Raw genomic sequence first — 24,782 nt, forward strand, 5'->3', positions numbered from 1 at the left:
ATTAAAGTTATACAAGTTAACTAGTAGTTTAAATATTTTTTAAAAAGTGAGGATAGTATGAATGGATAATTTTAATAAGCTTTCCTAACCATATTGAACATACATTTTTTGTTGCTGGTTTTATAACCTTGTTAAATGTTAACCTACATAAGAATTTCTCAGGATTTAATTTCAGTTTCTGTGTATTCACTGTAAATTTCCTGCAGATTTTTTCATGCTGAGATTATTTATGATGTCAAATGAGAAAAATCAACTTCCTGCAGTTTTGATGCCAAATATTTCTTTGGAAAGCTACCATGTAATTTCCTCTCTGCTTGAACATTTTGGTTTTTAGGGAGCTGAAAATTGCTTGGAAGGTCTTACATTTGTAATCACAGGAGTGCTGGAGTCCATTGAACGAGATGAGGCCAAGTCTCTAATTGAACGTTATGGGGGAAAAGTAACAGGAAATGTCAGCAAGAAAACAAACTACCTGGTCATGGGTCGTGACAGTGGTCAATCCAAGAGTGACAAGGTGGGTAGTGCTGTGTTCTCAGCACAGTGAAATAGCCTGCTTGCCTTGGCAGGCTCACGATGTGACCATACGTAGTAATGTCCTTTACACAGAGGGAAATGAAGAGAAAAAATGGAAAAGTAATTTCTTCTCTACGTTATTTCTTCTCCACAGATGTGTTGTTTGGCTTTCACCTGGGATTTTGGTTTTCCAGTTGAAGACACAGTTCCTATTTACTTGGCTTTCTTAGTGTAGTATTCTAGCCAAAATCTTTTTTTGAAGGTAGAAGAAAATGCAGTTTTCCTCTAGAAGCAAATGCAGTTTTCCTCTTCTTCTAGTCCTAAGTATTCCTATATATGCTGCTGTGGACTCCATCTTGAGTTTTTTAATTGGAAACTCTTTTATACTTAGTTCCAAATAATAGAATACCTGACTGACTGTGGTTTTGACAAATAGCTGCTTATTTCCTTACCTTATGAGGATTCCAGAGGTAGGCAGTTGCTGGGGATGGTTCAGCCCCTCAGTGATGTAACTAGACTTAGTTCTATCCTTCACTTCTGTCTTCATGCATGTTGCCTTGTGTTGCAAGGTAGCTGCTGCTCTCAAGTTCACATTCAAGGCAGGAAATAGGGAGCAGTGGCAAGATTTTACACTAGGTGTAACTGACCTCATAAGAGTTTTCCTGGAAATACCTCTTATAGAACTCCACTTAAGTCTCATTGGCCAGAGCTGTCCTGTGGCCATTCATAGTGATAGAGTTTGGGGAGGATGAAGATTCTTCTGATTCTTAGACCAGTTGTAAGTCATCCCTTGGAGATGAACACACTGGAGTTCTGTTAGCAGGGGAGAATATCTACCAGCCAGTCGAGCCTGGGAGAGGGTGTAAAGAGCTGGACTTGGGCCCTAGAGGCTTTGACCTTTTTAGGGTAGAGGAAAAGGGAAAGCAGTCCACAAAAGGGGCAGTGTGATACCCCGGGTGCCAACCTACCATTCTTAGAGGAGGTTCTGTTATTTTCTTTTTAACAATGCTTTTTCACGCATACTGTTTTAAAAAATATTCCAGTGTTACCTAGTTTACAAATGTGGTTTTTCACCTTCTGACAAGCCTGAGAATCATTTTTTTTTTTACAGAAAGTAACGGTTTCAATGATTTGCATTTTAAATTAATAGGCAGCAGCCTTGGGAACAAATATTATTGATGAAGATGGCCTGTTGAATCTGATTCGAACTATGCCAGGCAAGAAGTCCAAGTATGAAATAGCCGCTGAAGCTGAGGTTTGTATAAAATGAACTTGACTTATTTATGTTGGTGTATAGAGACATACATCCTGTTTCATGGAGACATTTCTTGGGTGAATACAGGCCTGTGGGCCATAAAATTAACTCTTCCTCCTACTGCAATGAACTTCCCTTATTTCCGTTTGAGTAGGTGGACTCAGCTGTAGGCTGTTGTCATTGATGTATTTCTTCACCTTTCTCAAAGGAGTATGAGGAGGAAGAGGGGACCATACATTGTACTTCCCATATCTATTAATTACTGATTAAACTGTCCATATTTTCCTTATTCTTACAGTAAAACTGTGCCGAACTTCTTGATTAAGAATTCTTTGAAGGTTATATCATAGATATCAGCATGATAAAATCATTTGCATGTAGAACTATATCGGGACTTTTCCAGTTGTGATAGGAACCAAGCCCATGTTACCTTTAGCAAAAGAGGGAACCATTTTGACTCACATAAGTAAACTCTGAGAAGTCTGATGTAGGAACTGCTGGGTCTACAGACTGCAGTGCTTTTAGTACTCTTTCAGTTTCTGTCTCTCTACTTCTCCTAGTGTTCGCTTCCTTCATTTCCTCTATATACATGTCCATGTGTGGGACACAGGGGTGCCAGCAGCCAAGTTTGATGTCCCCAGCTCTGTCACCCAAGTGGTGAGGTGATCTTCCAGTTTATTCCAGTTTGAAAAGTCTTGGGGAATGACTTGGATTGTCCCATCATCCATGTCTCCAGATGTTCACAACTTACATAACATAGTGCAGTTCTCAAAACCAGGAGATTAACATTGATGCTAAATGTGTTAACTTCACATTTAGCCCCATCGTCCTTAGGATCTCACACTGCGTTGAGTTGTGTCTTCTTAGTCTCCTCCAATCTATGAGAGTTCTGCAAGTCTTTCCTATGTCTTATTATGACCTTGATTTGATGAGTACCAGTCAGTTGTTTTGTAGAATGTCTCTCAATTTGGGCTATTGATCTTTTCTCATGGTGAGATTGAGGTTATGTATTTTGGGCAAGAAGACCATATAAGTGACACTGTCCTCCTCAGTGCATCATATCAGCTGTGCATGATGTTGATATGTCTTATTATTGGTGGTATTAGCCTTTATTACTTAGTTCATATGATTTCTGCCTGGTTTTTCCACTAGTGAAGTGACAGTTTTTCCTTTTGTAGTTGATAAATATCTTGGGGAGATACTTCAATATAATGCTAGTACCTTGTTTTTCGCCAAATTTCCCATTAATTTTAGTTTTAATAGATCATAAAATTCACTTGTTTTAAAATGTATGTTAGTGGTTTTTAGTATATTCACAAGATTGTGCAACTGTCACTACTGTCTATTCCAGAACAGTTGGATCACTTCCCACAAAAACTCTAATCCATTATCAGTCACTCTTCATACCCACCCCTTGGAAACCACTACTCTACTTTCTATGGATTTGCCTATTCTGAACATTTTGTATAAAGTGAAACATGTAATATGTGGCCCTCTTATCTTTTTTCACCTACCACCTTTTCAAAGTTGAGCTATATTGAAGCACACATTGGTGCTCCTCTCCTTTTTACTGCTGAGCAGTATTTCATTGTGTGGCTGTACCACATTTTATTTGTTCATCATCTGATGGTCAAAAGTGGTTGTTTGCACTTTTTGGCTATAATATTCGTATATATAAAATATAATAATGCTGTTATGAACGTTTGTATAAATGTTTTTGTGGAGGAATAAAATATTAACTAGTCACAAAGCAAAAATTCTTAATCCTTCTTTTTTTTTTACAACTACTTTTATAATACTTAATTGCTTTCAAAAAGCTAGTTTCATTTTTTTTAACTCTCATTTTTAAAACTGCATGTGGATGCTTTTGGTGTGTTCATTTTATTTTTTGAAAGTTTGGAACGTGGAGATTTCCACCAACAGCAGAGTCCATTGTGAGAAGACAGACCCAGGTTGAGTAGCTCACCTGGGGACCTCAGCTTGCCCTCTAGGGTACATTTAGCAGGATAGAAATTCTGTACATCTCATCAGGTTTCTTTTTTCCTCCAATTTTTAAGATGAAGAAAGAAAAATCCAAATTGGAAAGAACACCCCAAAAAAATGACCAAGGAAAAAGAAAAAGTAGTCCAACTAAGAAGGAATCAGAATCTAAAAAGTGCAAACTGACTCCCAAAAGGGAAAGCTCTATAAAGTCACTAAAAAAGGAAGCAAGTGTGTCTCAGAGAGGCCTGGACTTCAAGGAGCAGGCGGCTGAGGAAACAAATGGTGACAGCCGGGCTAGGAATTTGGCTGATGACAGCAGTGAAAGCAGAGTGGAAAGTTTGCTCTGGGTGGATAAGTATAAGCCAACCTCGCTCAAGACCATAATTGGACAGCAAGGTGACCAGAGCTGTGCCAACAAACTCCTGCGCTGGCTCCAAAACTGGCACAAGAGTCCATCCGAAGATAAGAAACACGGTGATTTTACAGCTTCATTCATTCTTGTGTGTGTCTGTCACCATGTCATTGTTCAGGAACACATAGGTTAGGAAGTGTAATAGTTGGTTATTGATCTCTCAGCAAGCATTTATTAAGAGCCTGCTCTGAGCCTCGGTGTCGTACTAGACCCCAAAAGTGCTGTTGTGAACAAAGCACAGTCCCCTTTAAGGATCTTCCAGTCAGTGAGGGAGATGTAGATAAACCAGCAATTAAAATGTCCTGTGCTAACCTAACCCTAACCCTACTGTTACAGGGTTAAGTGTAGGGCACTCAGGGGTTGGAAGAGTGTGGACAGGGATTCCCATCCCTAGAGGAAGGGATAGCTAAGCTAAGACTTGGAAACTCAAAAGGAGTTAGCTTGGTGAAGGGAGGGGAGCGTCAGGTGGGAGAGCACACGTACAAAGGTCCGAGACGTGAGAGCAAGACCCCCGAGAGGGCCAGAGAGCCTTGGGGGAAAAGGTGCAAGTAAAAAGCTGAGGCATGCTGCAGAGTAGGCAGCCTAAGAACCCCAGTAGCATGTTTACTTTTTGCTAGGCATGGAAAATGAACAGTCATATATATTTTATGTCCAAAGTATTTATTATTGGAACTGAAGTTTCCAGTCACAAATGCTAGTAAAGTCTTGAATTCCAGCCACAACCCTGGGGGATATCGTGTGAGAAATAAAAAGGAAAAATTTAGTGAGCATCGTAGTGAATTTCCAAAGTGATGGCTGGGTTATTCGCAGCGAGGTCGTCACTAGACATTGGTCAACAGTGCCAGTTTATTTGTAATATTTAAATAATATAATTTTGATGATACAGGGTTAAACTGACCCGTTTTCTCTTTCAAAACCAAATAAAATGTGGTGTAAGTGCTTTGTGTGCCTAAAGAAGAGATTTTAAGGCTTCAGGCGAGCTGTAGTCCCTTTCCCCATGCCTGAGGTGGACTTAACCATCTCTCTCTCAGTCCTTGTGTACATATTGAGCATCTATTATGTTCCAGGCCCCCATGATAAGGGGAGGAGTTGAGCTGGGCAGGATAGTTGCAGACGCAACATATTCAATTCATTCTTTTTGTGGTCATTCTTGTTAATATTTATTAAGACATGCCAGGCTCTATGCTCAGCTTGTCCATCCTCACAGCTTCCCCTCCAGGCACATTGCTGTTGTTCCCCTCATTTTACAAAGGAGGAAACAGGGGTTAAGTCACCTGCAGTTCTTCCAAAACCCAGGTAGTCTGCTCAATGACCTATGCTTTTGTAGGAAAGGAAGCTCATAAAATTATTGTTTTGAAGTTTTTTTATTTGAGTGAAGATGAGGTAGGGAGTAGAATTTCACTAAATGCTTGGGAAACTATTGCTTAAACTTTGCAAAAAAATATTTTGCAAATTTTCAATGAAACTGGAGGACTGCTCTTGGATGCTAACTTAATGCACAGTTATTCCTGTCATTCCCGCATTTCTGTTAAGTCGTAAAGGTTAACATTCTGGAATTTCTTTTTCCCTAGCAGCAAAGTTTGGTAAATTTGCTGGCAAAGATGATGGCTCCAGTTTTAAAGCAGTGTTGCTCTCAGGTCCTCCTGGTGTTGGCAAAACAACCACAGCTTCTCTGGTTTGTCAGGTGGGTATTCTGTCATTGCTTTTCTAAAATCTAACCTCTATGGTTTGCTTTGGTTCTGGGCCTCTTTGTCATTTTCACCCTTTTAAAAATATTGGATATTTACTTGTGTGCCAGGCTGTGTGCAGATAAGCCCTTGGGTGCATAATCTATAGATAATATGTCTTACAGACAGTTACATATATCTTATATGCCCCTGTAGGAAGAATTCTGTGTACCGAATATATGTACTCTTGCCATTGTCACGTGACAAATGAAACAGATTTGTAGAGGAGGGTGGTAGCACAGTGTAAACCCAGACAGTCTGACTCTTCACCACTGTGGGATCCTGCCTTTGCTCTTGTTGTCTCTATATTTGCCACATCTCTTGACAGTGAGAGCATGAGGCACTGGAGCAAACCAGGACTCATGTGTCAGAATGTCTGCTAAGTCACTTCAGTCATGTCCGACTCGTTGTGACCCCATGGACTGTAGCCCGCCAGGCTCCTCTGTCCATGGGATTCTCCAGGCAAGAATACTGGAGTGGGTTGCCATTTCCTTCTCCAGGAGATCTTCCTGACCCAGGGATTGAACCCAAGTCTCCTATGGCTCCTGCGTTGCAGGTGGATTCTTTACCGCTGAGTCACCAGGGGAGTCCAAATGTATCAGAATAGTGTGAAACAATACATGAAGTAGTATCAGAAAAATTAAATGAGAGATTTTAAACTTACTTTAAATTTATTACTGGATTTCCCAACCCTTTGTCCCATAGGTTGATGTTTTTGTTTAGCCTTTTTTATTATAGACCAGACCATAAATTTTTAGCTCGTATAATAACTATATATTTTCTACTCTATTATTTAACATTTAAAAACAAAAACAAAAAATGTTTTCCCTAGTCTTTACAATTGTGAAAATGATGCCTTTTCCCTCCTTTATTATTATCATTACTTTTTTGTGAAATTAATGGTTTTGCATAATGCCTTAACATAATGATCACTTTTGGGAAATAAGCCCAAGTTAGTTGATTTTTCACAATTTGAGAGGGAAATTATCTATTGGGATAATTTGACAAAGAACAATTTAACTTTATAGTTTATCTTGAAGAGTCAATGATTACTTTTTGTTATCTTAAGGTATTTTTTGATATCTTAATTTTATATCTGGTATTGAAATTTTGGGGTAGTTATATTTTATTCTTTTGGGGACTTGAAGAAGTGAACTTAGTAAAATTGCTTGTTTCAGATACGCTCTTCCAGATTAGTTATATGTAGCAGTTGAGGTTTTAAGACCACACTTGTGTGTGTGTTTATGTGTTGTGTTATGTATGTATATGATATTTTTAAAAAATCTCTTATTGTGATTCATATTATAGTTAATCTCATTGTCTCTTAGTATTCTACTTTATCTTTTTACCCATGGTTACTTACGTGACGTTTCTAGCCTCTTTCTTAATTGCTTTGTTTTTGTGGGGAGAGTTAATAATTTGCATTGTGATAGTAATGTTTTCCAACATTTTGATTAGGAATTGGGATATAGCTATGTGGAACTGAATGCAAGTGACACTCGGAGTAAGAACAGTTTGAAGGAGATTGTTGCTGAGTCGCTGAATAATACCAGCATCAAAGGCTTTTATTCAAGTATGTGGGTTTCTTTTTGGGGGGGGCAGAGGGGTGGGGGGAGGTTATGTAAGAAAAATGGGTTCATTTCAACGTTCAGTAACATTACTATGATGGAACATTACTATGTGCCAAGCACCCTATTAAATCCTGGGGTTATTGAGAGAATGACATAACCCTGATAGGCAGTAGTTAACTTTTTTTTTGTTTTAGGTCTTAGTGGTTTCTGAGAATGTGCTAAAAATATATACATGGACATAGTCATGCAGATTTTAGAGGATTCAAGAGTGAATCCTGTGAAGAAAGTTAATAAATAACTAACAAAGTATGATGAGTGAGGAAATAGAGGCCTGTAGATGAAGGAATTGTTCTAATTGGGACATTGGGGAAAGCTACCATGAAAGGGTGACATTTGTTCAGAGGGCCTTGAAGAATGAGAAAGAGAATAGTTTGTGGGTGGAAGAGATTATTTCAGGCAAAGGCAATAGAGGAGGAGACAAGACACAGTATGAAAGTGCCACTCTTTCAGGTTGTAGCTAGTGGTCTGGTGTGGCCAGAGTTTATGGGGAAAATAAGATACTCAAATTACAGACCATACTGCATATTTAGAATCTATGGTATTTTGCATGGTCACTGAATGGTAGAGATGATTGTTAAAAAGAATTTGCTCAGGAAATGTCACACATATGCATGATCGTTGGGAATGTAAATCGGTACAACTCTGGAGAGCAATCTTGACAGCATTTCTTGAAGTTATTTAATAAATTAGACATACCCTTAACCCAGAAATTCTGATTCCTGGAATTTAGCAACTGTTATACTTGTATATATGCAAAATGACACATACATGTAGGGATATTCATTTCATACAATTTATAATAGCAAAAGATTGAAGGATCTTCATATTATATCAATGAAAAGTGATTTTTGATATGTGTAAAATGGAATATTACAGCCTTTAAAAAATGAGGTGTTCTGTATCTACAGATAAGAAACAGAATACGAAAATATATTAAGTGGTAAAACCAAGATATATGTGTGTGTGTATTTTAAAAATAGAAATTCCATTTTATTTATTTTTTTGGCCATACCATGTGGCATGTGAGATTATAGTTCCCTGACCAGGGATCAGACCGATGCCTTCTGCAATGGAAGTGCTGAGTCGAGTCTTAACTACTGGACCATCAAGGAAGTCCTGAAGGTGTATATTTTTATGTATACATGTTTTTAACATGTAGGATATCTCTTAAGGGGTACGTACCTGAGTTTGTTTACGTGATTTGTCTCTAGAGAGAGAAACTGCATACCCTAGTGGACAGAGGTGAGAGAGAATTTCACTGCTTACTCTTGTGCCTTTTGAATTTTGTATCATGTACCTATGTTATTTATATATGTGTGTATATATGTATTTTTTTTTTTTTAAGCAGCAGTGTTTGAACAACATTTTTTTTTGTGTGTCCCATCCCATTGCTTCTCACCATGGGTCAGGTGGAACAGTCCATTCAGTAGGCATGAAGCATGCTCTCATCATGGATGAAGTAGATGGCATGGCTGGCAATGAGGACAGGGGAGGAATTCAGGTAATAAAAGGACTGTATTTTTGTAGTTGTACTGTTAATTTTTAGGTTTTAAAAAAAAATTTGAAGAGCTAATTATAATTACGGCAATTAAGACATGTTGCTGAGTAGGTTTTAAAACCTAAAATACATACATTTTGTGATTTTTTTTTTTCCACAAATTACATTTATGTTGCAAATTTGCTTTTCAGGAATTAATTGGCCTGATAAAACATACAAAAATTCCCATTATTTGTATGTGCAATGATAGAAATCATCCCAAGATTCGCTCTTTGGTTCATTATTGTTTTGATCTTCGTTTTCAAAGACCTCGGGTTGAACAGATTAAGGTATGATAATTGGAATTTTTTTCTCCATCACACTGTCATGTATATTTTTGGGTCAATTTTTAAAAGTACCTGATAAATATTTTAAAATATCTGATTATGTGAATTAAAAAAAAAATCACTGAAGGTTCATCCTCCCTTGTCAATTTCAGGGTGCTATGATGTCTATTGCATTTAAAGAGGGTCTAAAGATCCCCCCTCCAGCTATGAATGAAATAATTTTGGGAGCTAATCAAGACATCAGACAGGTAAATTAAATGTATGTTATATAGCAGTTGACAATTCTTTGGAACTGATGCCTTTAGTGTTTTGGCGATGGGGAGTGGCAGTATTTTCCTATCTTGACAGTATCTTGCTTGTGATTCTTTTAGGTTTTACACAATCTGAATATGTGGTGTGCACGAAATAAGGCACTAACCTATGACCAGGCCAAGGCTGATTCTCAGAGAGCCAAAAAGGATATCAAACTGGTAAAATGAATTTCCATTTCCTACTTTCTTAGCCAAAGCATTTCTTCTCCTATCAGTATTAATCTAATGGAAAGTTATTATAGTTCATAGAGACATCTACACAACTTATGGATGTTTATAGTAAATAAATATAGATATAGCTGCTAATAGAAGTGTTTTAATTCAAGCATATTTTTCCTTGAAGACTGTCAGTGTAATTGTAAATTTTGAGAAAGGAAGTTTATGCCTTAGTAGTTATAACACAGCTTTTCCAGAGTCCCTTGTGTATGGGTTTCAGGTTTTGAATGGTTTTGAAACAAGAATAATCTTGTTTCAAATGGTTTATAGTTGACCTCTCTGAAACTAGACTAGAGGTCTATATAAATTGAGATTTCCTAGGTATGTCCTGTCCCCAGACTTGTATATTGTCCCCTACTATCAACATCCCCTACCAGAGTGTTACATTTGTTATAATTGATGAACCTACACTGACATATCATTATCACCCAAAGTCCATAGTTTAACATTAGGGTTTGCTCTTGGTTTTATACATTCTGTGAGATTTGACAATGTGTAATGGCGTATATCCACCATTGTAGTATTGCACTGAATACTTTGACTGCCCTAAAAATCCTCTTTGCTTTGCCTCTTCATCCCTCACTTCTCCCAACCCCTGGCAATCACTAATCTTTTTATCATTTCTATAGTTTCGAGTTTTTCAGAATGTCGTACAATTGGAACCATATAGTATGTCACCTTTTCAGATTGGCTCCTTTCACTTAGTAGTATCTATTTAAGGCTTCTCCATATCCTCTCATGGCTTTATAACTTTTTTTTTTAGCGCTGAATGGTAGTACAGTGTTTGGATATACCATAGTTTATCCATTCATTCACCTGTTGAAGGATGTCTTGATTACTTGCAGGTTTTGGCAGTTTTGAATTAAACTGCTATAAGCATTCATGTGCAGGTTATTTTGTGTTTTCAGTTCATTTAGGTAAATATCAAGGAGCACAGTTGCTGGATGGGATGATGAGTTTTGTAAGGTCTGTCTTCCAAAGTGCCTGTAACATCTTGCATTCCTACCAGCAATGAAATGGAGTTTCTGTTGCCCCACATCTTAGCCTGCGTTTGGCGCTGTCAGTGTTTTGGATATTGGCTGTTCTATTAGCTATGTCCCTCTCTCTTTTAGGGCCCGTTTGATGTTGCCCGGAAAGTATTTGTAACTGGAGAGGAGACTGCTCATATGTCACTTATGGACAAATCAGATCTCTTTTTCCATGATTATTCAATAGCACCCCTCTTTGTCCAGGAGAACTACATACATGTGAAGCCTATAGCTGCAGGGTGAGTGTTCAGAGGTAGCAAGGAGTTAGGATCAGCACCCTCACAGCCCTATGAAGGCCAGGTACCCTGGGAGGGAGGGATGTGGAGTGTGGACAGTGGTGTAACCCAGACTGGTGTATTCCTGCAGGGGTGACATGAAAAAGCACTTGATGCTTTTAAGCAGAGCAGCAGACAGCATATGTGATGGTGACCTAGTGGACCGTCAAATCCGAAATAAGCAAAACTGGAGTCTTCTGCCCACACAGGTAAGCACAGGGCTCCCCTTAAAGTGCAGACTCTGTTATAGTTAGAACAAAAATAGCTTTTAGCTCCTGTAATTATTTGAATACCAGATAAACATTTAAACTCTTAATGGCAAAAATACGGTCTTTTATAAAGTATCCTGTGGTCACTATTCTGTTCTTAATCTAGCCTTATTTTTCAATGTTTTTATATAAATAGACATATGGAATAGGAAAGTTAGATTTTGGTCCTCACGGTCTTAACTAAGATGTGAATCTAGTTTCATTTGCTTTCTTTTATCTTAAGAATCCATTTTTTTTTTGTCATTCTTGGCTTTCCCATATTGTTACTAAGTAGCTTATTCTCGAGGAAATGCTGCAGGGGCAGGTCCACAGCCACTTTTCTGATACATGAATTCTGATTTTCTTTAACTTCCTTGCTACAGAGGCAGTTTTATATTGAGCACTTTATGTAGGTTGATATCTTTTACTCAAACAGAATTTTGCAAACTTTCATTGTTAAGATTGTTATTTGCTCTTGAGTTTTGCCTATTTAATTATTGACCTGAGTAACAAGCAAGGGACTTCTAGAAGGTCTACTCTTCTTTTAAAGATATATTTTTTATTATGTTTTAGAAGTATTCATTTACCTATGAGGATTTATCCTAAAGAAATAATGCTAAACACAGCAAGAACTTAATGTGCAAAAATACTCCCTAAAGTATTAATTCTGATAGCAAGAAATGGGAGAAAATCTCTATGGTCAGCAATAGGAGTCTGATTAATTATGGTAAATCCTCTTGATTGTATGTTTATGCAGCCTTTAAAATTGTAAAGATGATCTAAGATAAAGAATACTAATGACAGAAAATTGTTAGAATAAAGCAGGGTAGAAAATTTGTGTATAATTCCAGCCTTAAAAAAGTTAAAAACTGTGGCTATAAAAGATAACCAAGGATACCTATAAAAAAAAAAGAACTTTCCTCAAATGCCAGTTTACTTATTTCTCTAATTATTAGATTTTCCATGCTTTGAATGACCTGGGCCTATCAATATACATATATATTTTTAAAGACAATTGTATCCCTCTTAAAATCTTTTCTGTGACATTGACCTGAAGTAACTGGTGTGTTGAGATCAGCTGGCTGAGGAGGCTGGGGTCGGTGAGATGACCTCTGAGGGCCATAACATGTTTTGGTCAAGGCATTTACAGCAATTAGTTGTTTTCTCAAGTCGAAGCTTCCCATATCAGCAAATCAGAGACAGAGGGAAAAGGCGTGACTATCTTGGAAGTGGGCATGGGGGAACAGTGTTGACTTACTTTCCAGAGACTGCTTGGAAGCCAGCAGCTGCTAAAGAAGCAACTTAGTACTGGATTTAACTTGTGGACTGCAATTAATTTTTTTTTTAGGCCATTTATGCCAGTGTTCTTCCTGGAGAGTTAATGAGGGGGTACATGACCCAGTTTCCTACCTTCCCAAGTTGGTTGGGGAAGTACTCATCTATGGGCAAACACGATCGTATTGTTCAGGACCTAGCTTTGCATATGAGTCTCAGGTAAGCGGTATTACTCCATGCTCGACATTTTAAAATCAGAGTGTAGTATATTTAGCCTTTATCTAATAATGACAGCATGAGTCACAAAGATTTGTGTTTTAGTTTTGATTTTATGACTAACTAGATAAATGATCATGGATAAGTTCATGGCCCTGAGTTTTATTATCTATAATTAGTGTAACACTTGCTTTATTACTTAAAAGGATACTTTGAAAAATAAAGCCAGATGGTAAATGTGCCATAATGTTAAGTTTTAAAACTATATAAATCTGAGGTAGTGCTATTATTTGTTGTTACTGTGAGTATGTCTATTACCAGGAGGCATACATAATGTCTTGGTCTCCAAATAACTTAATAGGAGAAAGGGAACTATTTAAATAAATGAACTACTTTTTGCCTCCTATGCTAATAGTAAACTGACCTGGTCATTTGGGGTAGGGGATACAGTTTAGCATGTTACAGAAGGTAGATACTCGGGTAATTGAAAACCAGTGTCCTTAGAGGAGTTTAAGAAGTTCACAAATTCTTGTTATTTGGTAAAATTCTGTTATAGTTCAGAAACTTAGAAAATGTATGTGCACACAAATATTAGGTGAACTTTAGGGATTCATTTTTAACCATGAAGAGCTACTTGAATAATTGCATTTTCCTTTCTGGTCCCTGAAGAGAATATTAGTCTACTGTTAACTTTTATCTAAAACTGAACCAAGATGTGCCTTTCTTCTGTTCCTATAGAATCTACTTCCTATTATGTGCTCTCTTCATTGCCTGTGGTATGGGTTTTTTGTTTTTTTTTTTTGCTACCCTGTATTAGTTTTCTATTGCTGCTGTAACGAATTACCAAAACTTAATGTCTTGATACGAATTTATTCTCATCTTGAGATGGTAAGGTTATCCTGGATTATCGGGATAGGCCCAATGTAATTTAAGTGTTTTTACCAAAAAAAAAAAAAGTGGTGGGGGAAGGCAGCAGATAGGCAGAGATCTGAAGGTGCCGCTCTTCCTCTGCTGACTTGGAGATGGAAGAAGGGACTGTGAGCCAAGAGACGTAGGTGGCCTCCAGAAGCAGGAAAGGGCTCTTCTCATTACTAAAGCTGAAGGCCTGCATCTCAGCTCTTTTCCTGTTCTCGCCCGTTGCTTTTTAAAGATGAAGCCTCACTTTGCCGAGGTGTCCCTGTCTGATGCTCCCACTGTATTTGTGCAGATGCACTAACGTGTATCCATAACCCTAGTCGTGTAAGTGCTAAGCGTTCCCTACTCCAGCTGTTAATTAGTAAGCATTCCTTTGAACTTTATTAAAAGTGGATTAAATTCCAGCAACCTGTGAGCTGGTGGTAGTTTGCCAGTGACTACAGTTGTATCTCTTTTGTTTTGATTTAAGAACGCACTCCAGCAAAAGGACAGTAAACATGGATTATCTGTCACATGTAAGGGATGCACTTGTGCAGCCCTTGGCCTCACAGGGGGTAGGAGGAGTACCAGACGCTGTTGCTCTTATGGACGCGTATTATTTGATGAAAGATGACTTCGAGAACGTTATGGAAATTAGCAACTGGGGAGGCAGACCTAGTCCGTTCTCTAAACTGGATCCCAAGGTAAACTGTGTACTCCACTGGTTCTCCAACACGTTATAATGACCATATACAAGGAGTATTTCAGAAATGTTTTAGATGCTTTCAAAAGTTTAATTTTTTTTTTTCTTAAATGCTTTTTGCTTATGGTCTGCACTTTCCAAAGATACTATTTGAGTACAATATTAAGAGTAGACTTTGGGATTTGACTTTGTAATTTATAGTTTTATCTTTGCTTTATGCTAAATGGGGAAGCATGATGTGAAATCTGAGGAGCACATGTATTAATAAATGTGTTCTTTGTAAGAATGGGCAGATGAGCCTGGGGGAGTAACAGACACACAGACTTTTTATAATGAGCATGAAAAAACTAAAGTGACATGAGTTTGTGATATCTAAGACCTCACCTGGTGCCTTTTTATTTGGTGCTGTTCTGGAAGTTATATTCTCTGTGACTTGCCTTCTCTAGAACTTTGACCTGACTATGGGAATGACTATAGGTAAATTCTCACAAGAGACAACCATTGTTAGAATTTTTGCACGAATTCAGCAGTTAGGTTTAGAAGCTTGAAGTTAAGGCTTTTCAAGTTGTGTAGTATTTTGAAATAACCTGTTTTTGTGGGAAATGTAATTTATATATAATTAAAGGCCACCTTTAGTCTGTACTTTATTGTAAATCCTTTTTGATTTGTTGGTTTACTGATCAACTTTGTCACTTTGTAGAACTGCGGAGAGCACTGAATAGAAAAAAATGATGACTTAAAATGATTATTAGAAATCTGCCTAATGTCCCCAAATACTGATTCTTATTTTTTAAAAAATTTATTGAAAGATAGTTGATTTACAGTTTTTAAAAAAATACATTTATTTGGCTGTGCCAAGTCTTCATTGCAGCATGTGGGATCTGGTTCCCTGACCAGGGACTGAAACTGGGCCCCGTGCACTGGGAGTAGAGAGTCTTAGTCACTGGACCACAAGGGAAGTCCCTGATTTACAATGTTTGATTCTTATTTTTTGTCATGGGCTCTATTAAGAATGTCATGAAAAATATGGAACTTCTCCATAGAAAAATGCATATAGATAGACTTACATGTACATGCATGCATATTTTACAAACAATTTCAAGGGGTTCCTAGGGTCTCTCAAAGCCTCTAGGCCTATAGAGTTTAAAGGGGTTGTTTTGACACTTGAAGTTTTAAAAACCTTCCTCTATTCCATTTGTGTAGGTGAAAGCAGCCTTCACAAGAGCTTACAATAAAGAAGTCCACCTTACTCCATATTCACTCCAGGCAGTAAAGACACACAGACATAGCACAAGCCCATCGCTGGATTCTGAATACAATGAAGAGTTAAATGAAGATGACTCTCAATCAGATGAGAAAGATCAGGACACTTTGGAAACTGATGCTATGATCAAGGTACTATTTTAATATACCAATAGGAGAAGTCATGATACTCCCTCAAAATAGCTTACCTTGTATGTAACTTGCCTTTTGAAATTATTCAGAGCCTGTTAAGCAAGTAGCAGAGGAAGCTGAGAAAAAGGTTTTTTGTCCATCACAGTTCCAAGGGTAGAGAAAGTATAGATTTCGACTTTATAAACAGTTTCTTATAAGGTGTAGGAGCCTGATAGCAAGAAAATAGGCCATCATATTGATGGTCATATTCTCTGTTGCAGAAAGGACTGTTCTGTTTTTTTTTTTCTGCCCTTGTTGTGTGCTTTACCCAGACACATTTTCACAGCATAATTAAGAAAAGCATTTTTAATGAAACTATTTCTCCCTTCTGTTGTTTTTTTGCTGTAGCTATTGAACTGCCTATAGAAACTTCTCAGAGCAAAACATCCTCATCTTTTCCTAGGAAAGATTAAACTCATTTATGGTGTCGGTCCACTGTTTACCATGGGCCAAGGCAAAGGAAATCTAGTTTGTATCCTCTCCTATCCTTGGTGTGGGTGCGTTTATCATTTATGCCCCTCGATTCTGTTTTGTATGTGTAGGGGTGGGAATCGTGGCCTGTCCAGTGTGGCTCTCGCTAGTCTTGTCTAGACATACCACTCCTTCCCCTGCTCAAACTGTGTGTTTGGATCTCTAATCTGAAACTGAAAGAAAAGGCAATTCTTCATGAAAGCATTACTGTGTGTGTAAATTATCTCTTGCTTGTTTTGTCTCTCCTAAGTGTATCTATACTTGAAGTCTAAGAAACTGCATATCGGGGAACATATTCTAGTTCTAGAGGCTAAATAGCTTTTCAGTAGTTAAAGGCCACACACCTAGCCAGTTGTTGTTAGCAAGCTCATCAAGGGTAGCCGCAGTTCAGGATATAGGCGTTTGCAACCTTGCTTCTTTATTAAGTTGCGGATAAAGATTTGATTTATTGTAGAGATGAACTTACCCATAAACACAAATGCTAACTATTTTGTGCATCTTTCCCTCCCAACAGAAAAAGACAAAATCTTCAAAGCCTTCAAAATCAGAAAAAGATAAGGAGTCCAGAAAAGGAAAAGGAAAAAGTTCAAAGAAATGAAACTCTTTCACTGTTGACAGCTACTTTTTGCTTACCTTGCTGACCAGTCTCAGCTGGTCTTAGGAGAATATCTTGTTTTCCCAAAGGAATCATGTTTTAGTGTAATGGGACAACCTTATGGTCTCATTGAAAATAAACGGTGGTACAGCTAGAAAGACGTAACCAGTAGGCTGATGTACGCCTCTTATAGAGGTTAATAGGACTGTGTAGGTCCTCCACTGTCCCCTGTGAGTCTAACAAGATTGTACTTCAAAATGACTGTATAATCAGAATTAGAAACTACATGTGGGCTTTGGAGTCAGATTTTTAGTTAACAGTAATATGTCTGGGAACAGAGGTATTAAGGCGGCTTTTGTAGGCTTACGAGTTTATCCTAATGGCCATTATGGGACCAGTCCCGATTTTTTAAAAAGCATAGTTACTATAATGTGGTGAACTTTTGTAAATAAATCATAATACAAAATAATCACCACCTAGAACTGGGTTTTCTTTGTATATTGTCAAATATCTTGCAAAATATAGACTAGGAATAAAAATGTTTCACAGGCTACATGTACAGATTCTTAAGATTGTTATCTTGTACAGTAAAATATTATGTTGGTATATTTTTCCTTACTAATTTGCAAATGATTGGATACAAAAGCTAACTATATTCCTACTAACCTCTTGTGTAAAACATGTAACTTTTGCAGTTGAAGAGTCAAACTCTAATTCTAAACATCATTACCCCTGTGAAAGTCAACCACACACACCTTTGCTGTGAACAGAATTTCATGGAGAGGCCTCTTTGTTATTACTAGAGGGTATTGTGGCTACAGAAGGATTGTCAGACATTCCTAACCTTCCAGAGTTTCAGCTCATCAGGTTCAAACCAGAAAGGCCTAGGCTGGCTCAGACTCTTATCTTCCTCTGGTTTGGGACAAAATGAACACAGGCTTTTGTTGACTTTGTCCCTGGGAGAGCCAGTTCTGTCCTGACAGGCTCTACAAACCCCTGCTGGGATTTTTGATTGTACCTGCAGCTGCGCTTGTTGAGGAGCCTTGAGGCTGTGGAACCAGCCTGGAGTTTGGGTGTCTAGCGATTATTTAATCTTGTCAGTAAATGCTCAGAGGTATGTGCTACTTCTGTGAGGTATGCGTTAAAAGGAATGTAAAATCGGGATTCTGTTCCCAGCCTTTAGGGAACTGATTGTCTCTCTCACCTCTTTAACAAGATGAAGTTTTGAGACATTTAAAATGTATTTACCAGTGTGAAAAATGTCTTCCATGTAGATTAAGTTCATTATGGGAATAAAATGTTTCCTTAAGCCTTTGCCTACTGAGCCATGTCCCTCTTTTCGTTAAAGCCCTGCTGGAAACTTCTGCTTCAGTGAAGATTTCCTTGATTGATGACTGCCTCACCTCACCAGTGGGGTGAGCATGAATTTCTTACGCATATTCTTCTGTCGCTTTTGGATATGCAAGTCGTGTCTGTTAACTTGCTCTGTGCTCCCTGGGAAAGAGACTGTAATTGTAATCTCCTTGCACCCAGGTCAGCAGGTTGTGTCCTTGACTTGTTCAATATGATTTGGAGCAACCAGTAAATCCTTATTGGAGCCACTGGAGGCCACACATCATCCTTGCAGCATACTTGCTTTTTTTGAGATCCATTGAATCTTGGCTATTAAGTTTTGGTACAATCATGTTCATTAGTGAACTAAGCCCCTTATGGGTAAGTTTAATGTTAATGACTTGTATCATTTAGTAAGGCCAAGGCCTCTAGCCAGCCTTTGGGAGGAAAAAAGAGATTATAAAGCTGGAGTATTCATATGGATACCTGGTGCTGTAAAACTTCACTGGCACTTTGGTTTCTACCCTAGGCTCGTAGGTACCTCTGTAATGCTCAGGATGCTGGTGGCTACACAAGTGATACAAGTCATTATCATTAAACCTACCCATAAGGGGCTTAGACATTCACTAAAATCCTATCAATCATCTGATACATTCAGAGTTAGGCTACATGACCCTGTTTCTGCTCAGACTTTGGTTTTGGATGGCAAGGAAGTATATACTTACCTGGATAGTATGGGGTGTACTATACTATGGTACCATACTATACTATACTATATGTACCACAGTATAGCACACCCCATACTATAAGGAAGGAACCCTCAAGGCCACCTTGGGGAAGATACTGAATAATGTACATCTTCAGCAGAAGTCAAATGATTTAACTTTTTGACAGGAATTCTTTATTACATAGTATAATGACTCAGGAAACATAAGCTTATAGTTTCATTCATTCTTTCAAATATTGATTTTACTAGGACTGATTTATTCTAGGACTGATTCTGCTAAATAGCCTTGATTTGTGTAAGCCTCTCACTTTAAACTTTTTAACGCTGTTAACATCTGCGCTGTCTAAACTTCAGTGTTTCAAAGCTACTTTATTTTTCTGTCGTTAAATACAGGAAAACATTACAAATATTTAATGTTTATTTATTTTAAAGGAGATATTTCAAAATATAAAAGATATCAAAAAGCTGAATATTTACAATTATGTCATAGGTTACTATTAACAGTACAGAGCATTGAATATGTAAGACTCAGAAGAGGAAACATACAAAGTATAAATAACAGCATGTTATATATCACTGTCACTCTACAGAAGTTGAAAGTGGTGACCTGGAGACGTGACCTTATTTTTTCTGTATCCAGGAAGAACCATCTCTAAATCTGCTAGGGGCAGAAACACAGCCTCTTGTGGAAAAATGCTGTCTTCTCAGGATCATTATACCTAAAAAGGCCAAAAAAAACCCCCCCAAAAACCCCATATGCTTTTATAAGGGTTTCAAGTAATAAACTGGCATTTAGTAATAAAAAAAAGCTAAGCATGATAAAGATATTTTGCTCATTTCTGGAATGTGAAGCAGGATCACTACATGTAGGTGAGAAATTTTCAGTCTATAATTAGTACTGAGTTTCAGTCTTGGCCTTTCAGTTGACTAAAACTGTATGGGCAAGTTGTTGAACCTCTGTTATAAAGTGAGGATGATGTTGACAACAGCCACCTTACTGAGAAGAATGAGGAAATGCAAAGTTAGTGCTCAGTAACTCAACGCAAAGAGACCCATGCCAAGACACATGACAATTAAACTGCCAGAAGTTAAAGACAAGGAAAGAATCTTTAAAGCAGCAAAAGACAACTTGTTATGTACAAGGGAACCTCCTCCTCCCCATAAGAATGTCAGCAGATTTTTTAGGAGAAGCTTTGAGAACATCAGGCCATTCTCTTCTAGCCTGTAAAGTGCTGAAAGAATAAAACTGCCTGTCAAGAATAGTCTATCTGGCAAAGCCATCCTTCAGAACTAAAGGAGAGAGAAAGAATTTTCCAGACAAGGAAAAGCTAGAGGTTCATCACCACTAGACTGGCCTTACAGAAATGTTAAAGGGACTTCTTTAAGCTGAAATGCAAGGGCACTACTTAATAATAGGAAGATACATGAAACTGTAAATCTCAATGGTAAAAGTAAATATAAATTCAGACTAATCTAATGAAAGGTACTTATAACTAGTGTGAAAGTTAAACAAGAGTAAAAATAACTATAATAATATTTTATTATATCCATAAAGTAAATAAACTATGTATATAAACTATTCTATAGATATCCTTCTCATAATGCAAAGCTTTATAAGTACAATAACTTGTTAATAATACATAAGGTTCAGTTCAGTTCACTCAGTCGTGTCCGACTCTTTGCAACCCCATGAACCACAGCACACCAGGCCTCCCTGTCCATCACCAACTCCCAGAGTTTACTCAAACTCATGTCCATTGAGTTGGTGATGCCATCCAACCATCTCATCCTCTGTTGTCCCCTTCTCCTCCTGCCCTCAATCTTTCCCAGCATCAAGGTCTTTTCAAATGAGTCAGTTCTTTGCATCATGTGGCCAAAGTATTGGAGTTTCAGCTTCAACATCAGTCCTTCCAATGAACACCCAAGACTGATCTCCTTGTCCAAGGGACTCTCAGGAGTCAAAGATGTAAATTGTGATGTCAGAAACAGAATGTGGATAAGGAGAGTAAAAATGCATTTGAACTTATCAGGTTCAAATAGACTGTTACATTTTATGTAAGTCTCACGGTATCCACAAAGCAAAACCTATAGTAGACAAAAGAATCTAAGTATACAACTACAGAAAACTGTGAAATCACAAAAGGAGAGAAAGGAGCAAGAACAAAGGAATAACAGCCAGAAAACAAAATGGTAGTAAGTCCGTTATCTATCAGTAACTATTTAACTATAAATTCTCTGATCAAAAGAGAATAGATTAAAACCAAGATCCATCTGTAGGCAGCCTACAAGACTTCGCTCTAAGGGCACACAGACTGGAATGGAAAAAGATAGTCCTTGCTAATAAAAATCAAAAGAAACCTGGAATAGCTATACTTAGACAAAATAGACTTTAAAACGAAGACTGTAATAAAGGACAAATAAGGCCATTATATACTGATAAAAGGGATCATTCCACAAGAGGATATAACATTTGTAAATATAAAGCAAATATTAACATATCTCAAGGGAGAAGGGGCAATACCATAATGGTAGGGTGAATAAATCTTCCTTTGACAGAAAACCAGTAAGTAAACATTGGCATTAAATGTGTTTGACCAGATGGACTAAACAAGCATAAGTGGACAGATCACATGTCAGGCCACAAAACAAGTCTTAATAAATTTAGAAGACTGAAATCATATCAAACATCTTTTCTGACCACAGAAATATGAAACTAGGAATCAATTTCAGGAAAACTGGATAATTTATAAATATGTAGAAATTAAAACATATTACTCAGCAACCACTGAGGTCACAGAAGAAATAAGAGGAAAAAAAAACCTTGAAAATGGCAATATCATTGGCTCTTTGTATCTCTGGGTTCTGTATTCACAGATACAACCAACCATGGATCAAAAAAATTCAGGAGAAGTACCAAAAAGTTCCAAAAGGCAAAACGTGAATGCTGGCAGCTTTTTATATAGCATTTACATTGTATTCAGTTATATAAGTAATCTAGAGGTGATTTAAAGTATATGGGAAGATGTGCATAGGTTATATGCAAATACTACACCATTGTAAATAAGGGACTTGAGCATCCATGGATGTTGGTATCCACTAGGGGTCCTAGAACCAATCCCCCACGAATACTGAGTGACAACTATACAGCAAACCAAATCTTATGGGATGCAACAAAAACAGTTCTGAAAAGAAACTCATAACAATAAATACCTACATGAAGAAATAAGAATGATCTCAAATAAACAGCCTAACTTTACACCTTAAGGAGCTAGAAAATGAACAAGCTAAGCCCAAAGTTAGTGGAAGGAAATTTCAAAGAGCAGAAATAAATGGAGACTAAAAAGACAATAGAAAACTTCAGTGAAACTAATAGCTGTTTTTTTTTTCCCACAAAAGATAATAAACCTTTAGCTAGACTCACCAAGAAAAAAAGGGGACTCAAAATCAGAAATGAAGGAAGGGATATGATATTCAATAACATGGAAATACAAAAGACTGTAAGAGACTTATATGAAACACTATAAGGCCAGCAAAATGCACAACTTAGAAGAAATGGATAAATTCCTAGAAACACACAACCTTCTAAGACTGAATCGTGAAGAAATTTAAAAAAAAAAAGCCAATTACTGTAAAGGAGATTGAATCAGTAATAAAAAATCTAGGACCAGATGGCTTCACTGGTGAATTCTACCAAGCATGTAAAGAATTACCTTCTCAAACTTTTCCAAACTCATTTTATGAGGCCAGCATTACTTTTGATACCAAAACCAGACAAGGAAACTACAAAAAAGAAAGTTACATTGCCAGTGTCTCTGAACATAGTTGGAAAAGCCCTCAACAAAATATATGTGGTGTATATCTTGTGTATATACATATACAAAAGAAGGAAATACTGCTGTTTGCAACAATGTAGATGGACCTTAAGGGCATTATGCTAAATGAAATGAGAGAGAGACAGGTAACTGTACTATCTACTTATGAAAAGTGAAAGTGAAGTTGCTTAGTCGTGTCTGACTCTTTGGGACCCCATGGACTGTTGCCCACCAGGCTCCTCTGTCCATGGGATTTTCCAGGCAAGAATACTGGAGTGGGTTGCCATTTCTTTCTCCAGGGGATCTTCCCAACTCAGGGATTGAACCTGGGTCTCTTGCATTGCAGGCAGACTCTACTGTCTGAGCCATCAGGGAATCCCCATCTCACTTATATGTGTAGTTAAAAAAACCCCACTGAACTCACAGATGCAGAACAGTTTGTTGGTTGCCAGAGGCCCAGGGTGGGGGGTAGGCAGAATGAAGGTGGCCGAAAGGTATAAAATTCCGGTTACAAATAAACCCCAGGGATGTAATGTACAGTGTGGTGATTATAAGTTAATAATACTATATATCTGGAAGTTGCTAAGAGAGTAGATATTAAAAGTTCTCAAAAAAACCTGTTAACTGTGTGCAGTGATGGATGTTAATTACTGTGGTAATCATTTCATAATATAAACATAAAATCATTATGTTGTATGCCTAAAACTAACACAAGATGATTAATTATACCTCAAAATTGAGATATTAAATATATATTAAGATGCTAAATATGTAGCAACAGAAAAATAAATGGATCCCAATCATAATTTGAGCAAGCTTTTAAAACAGAATCTGACAAGCTGATTCTAAAATCTTATAGAGAAACAGAAAGAAAAGTAAAAGTAGTCAGAACAATCTTAGAAAAGATAACAAAGTTGTAGGATACACAATACCTGGCTTTAAGATGTATTATAAAGTCACAGTAATCAAAACAGTGCAGTATAAAAATAGGGGACATACTGAAAACCCAACTGATTTTCAATAAAGGCATGCAAGCAATTCAATGAGGAAAGACTTTTCAACAAGTGCTGTTGGAAGAGTAGATATCTAATTGAGGCAGAAAAGAAATCTCAGTCCCTACCTCACATGGTAAACAAAAATAACTTCAGGATGGATCACAGAGCTAACATAGGTGAATATGCTCCTGACTTCCAAGTAGGGAAATATTTTCTTAGACACAGAAAGTCATAATAATAAGATAAATTGCTAAGATATAGTTCATCAAAATAAAAATCCTCTGCTCATCAGAAGACCACTAAAATACATGTATAACTGATTCACTTTGCTCCACACCTGAAACTAATACAACGTTGTAAATCAACTCTTAGAAAATATATAAATTAAGAAAAAGAATTGGGAAGCCACAGTGGGAGAAAATATCGGCAAAATAAATTTGATGAAGACATATCTAGAACATACAAATAAAGAACTTATATAATAAGACAATAATCTAGTAATAATAGGAAAGGAACAGCCTTTTCAACAAAACGGTGCTGAGACATCTGGTCATCCACAGGCAGAAGAAGGAAACGGGGTCCATACCTCACATCATACACAAAAATAGATTGAAGACATAAATATAAGAGCAACAACTATAAAACTCTTAGAAGGAAATGTAACTGTAAAACCTTTGTGATCCAGAATTAAGCAATGGCTTCTTAGACATGACACCAAGCAACCAAAGGAAAAAAAAAAACCAGATAAATTGTGCTTCATCAAAATAAAAACTTGAGTACATTAAAGGATACTGTCTAGAAGGTATTTGCAAATCACGTATCTGATAAAAGACTCGTACCTAGAATACATTAAGGATTCTTATAACTCAATGAAAAGATGAAATACCCAGTTAAAAAATGGGCAA

At 37.3% G+C, this 24,782-nt stretch overlaps 2 protein-coding genes across 11 annotated transcripts in view; one reads left to right on the forward strand and one right to left on the reverse strand.

Annotated features, from left to right (window-relative positions):
- The window catches only part of RFC1 (replication factor C subunit 1), a 72,959-nt gene extending 54,633 nt beyond the window's left edge, over positions 1-18,326 (forward strand). For 5 of the 10 annotated variants that reach the window (XM_081592670.1, XM_081592681.1, XM_081592651.1 and 2 more), the window contains 15 exons: positions 335-514; positions 1,664-1,768; positions 3,826-4,225; positions 5,738-5,847; positions 7,349-7,463; positions 8,931-9,022; positions 9,211-9,348; positions 9,498-9,593; positions 9,717-9,815; positions 10,985-11,139; positions 11,267-11,384; positions 12,772-12,917; positions 14,299-14,512; positions 15,715-15,906; positions 16,931-18,326. In XM_081592670.1, coding sequence (XP_081448796.1) covers positions 335-514; positions 1,664-1,768; positions 3,826-4,225; positions 5,738-5,847; positions 7,349-7,463; positions 8,931-9,022; positions 9,211-9,348; positions 9,498-9,593; positions 9,717-9,815; positions 10,985-11,139; positions 11,267-11,384; positions 12,772-12,917; positions 14,299-14,512; positions 15,715-15,906; positions 16,931-17,014 — 2,244 coding nt within the window. In that variant the 3' untranslated portion in view covers positions 17,015-18,326. Of the gene's footprint in view, positions 1-334; positions 515-1,663; positions 1,769-3,825; positions 4,226-5,734; positions 5,848-7,348; positions 7,464-8,930; positions 9,023-9,210; positions 9,349-9,497; positions 9,594-9,716; positions 9,816-10,984; positions 11,140-11,266; positions 11,385-12,771; positions 12,918-14,298; positions 14,513-15,714; positions 15,907-16,930 lie in introns of all 10 variants that reach the window. The other 5 variants (XM_081592692.1, XM_081592632.1, XM_081592641.1 and 2 more) reach the window with 1 other exon arrangement.
- Positions 18,327-19,473: 1,147 nt separating this feature from the next.
- Positions 19,474-24,782, reverse strand: part of WDR19 (WD repeat domain 19) — a 75,005-nt gene continuing 69,696 nt past the window's right edge. Inside the window, exon 37 of the mRNA XM_081592593.1 lies at positions 19,474-19,789. The gene's annotated coding sequence lies outside the window, so the exon portion shown is untranslated. The remainder of the gene's footprint in view (positions 19,790-24,782) is intronic.

The sequence above is a fragment of the Giraffa tippelskirchi genome, chromosome 1 (genome assembly GCF_054371585.1).
Source record: "Giraffa tippelskirchi isolate mGirTip1 chromosome 1, T2T-mGirTip1v1.2.pri, whole genome shotgun sequence".
NCBI classification, from domain to species: domain Eukaryota; kingdom Metazoa; phylum Chordata; class Mammalia; order Artiodactyla; family Giraffidae; genus Giraffa; species Giraffa tippelskirchi.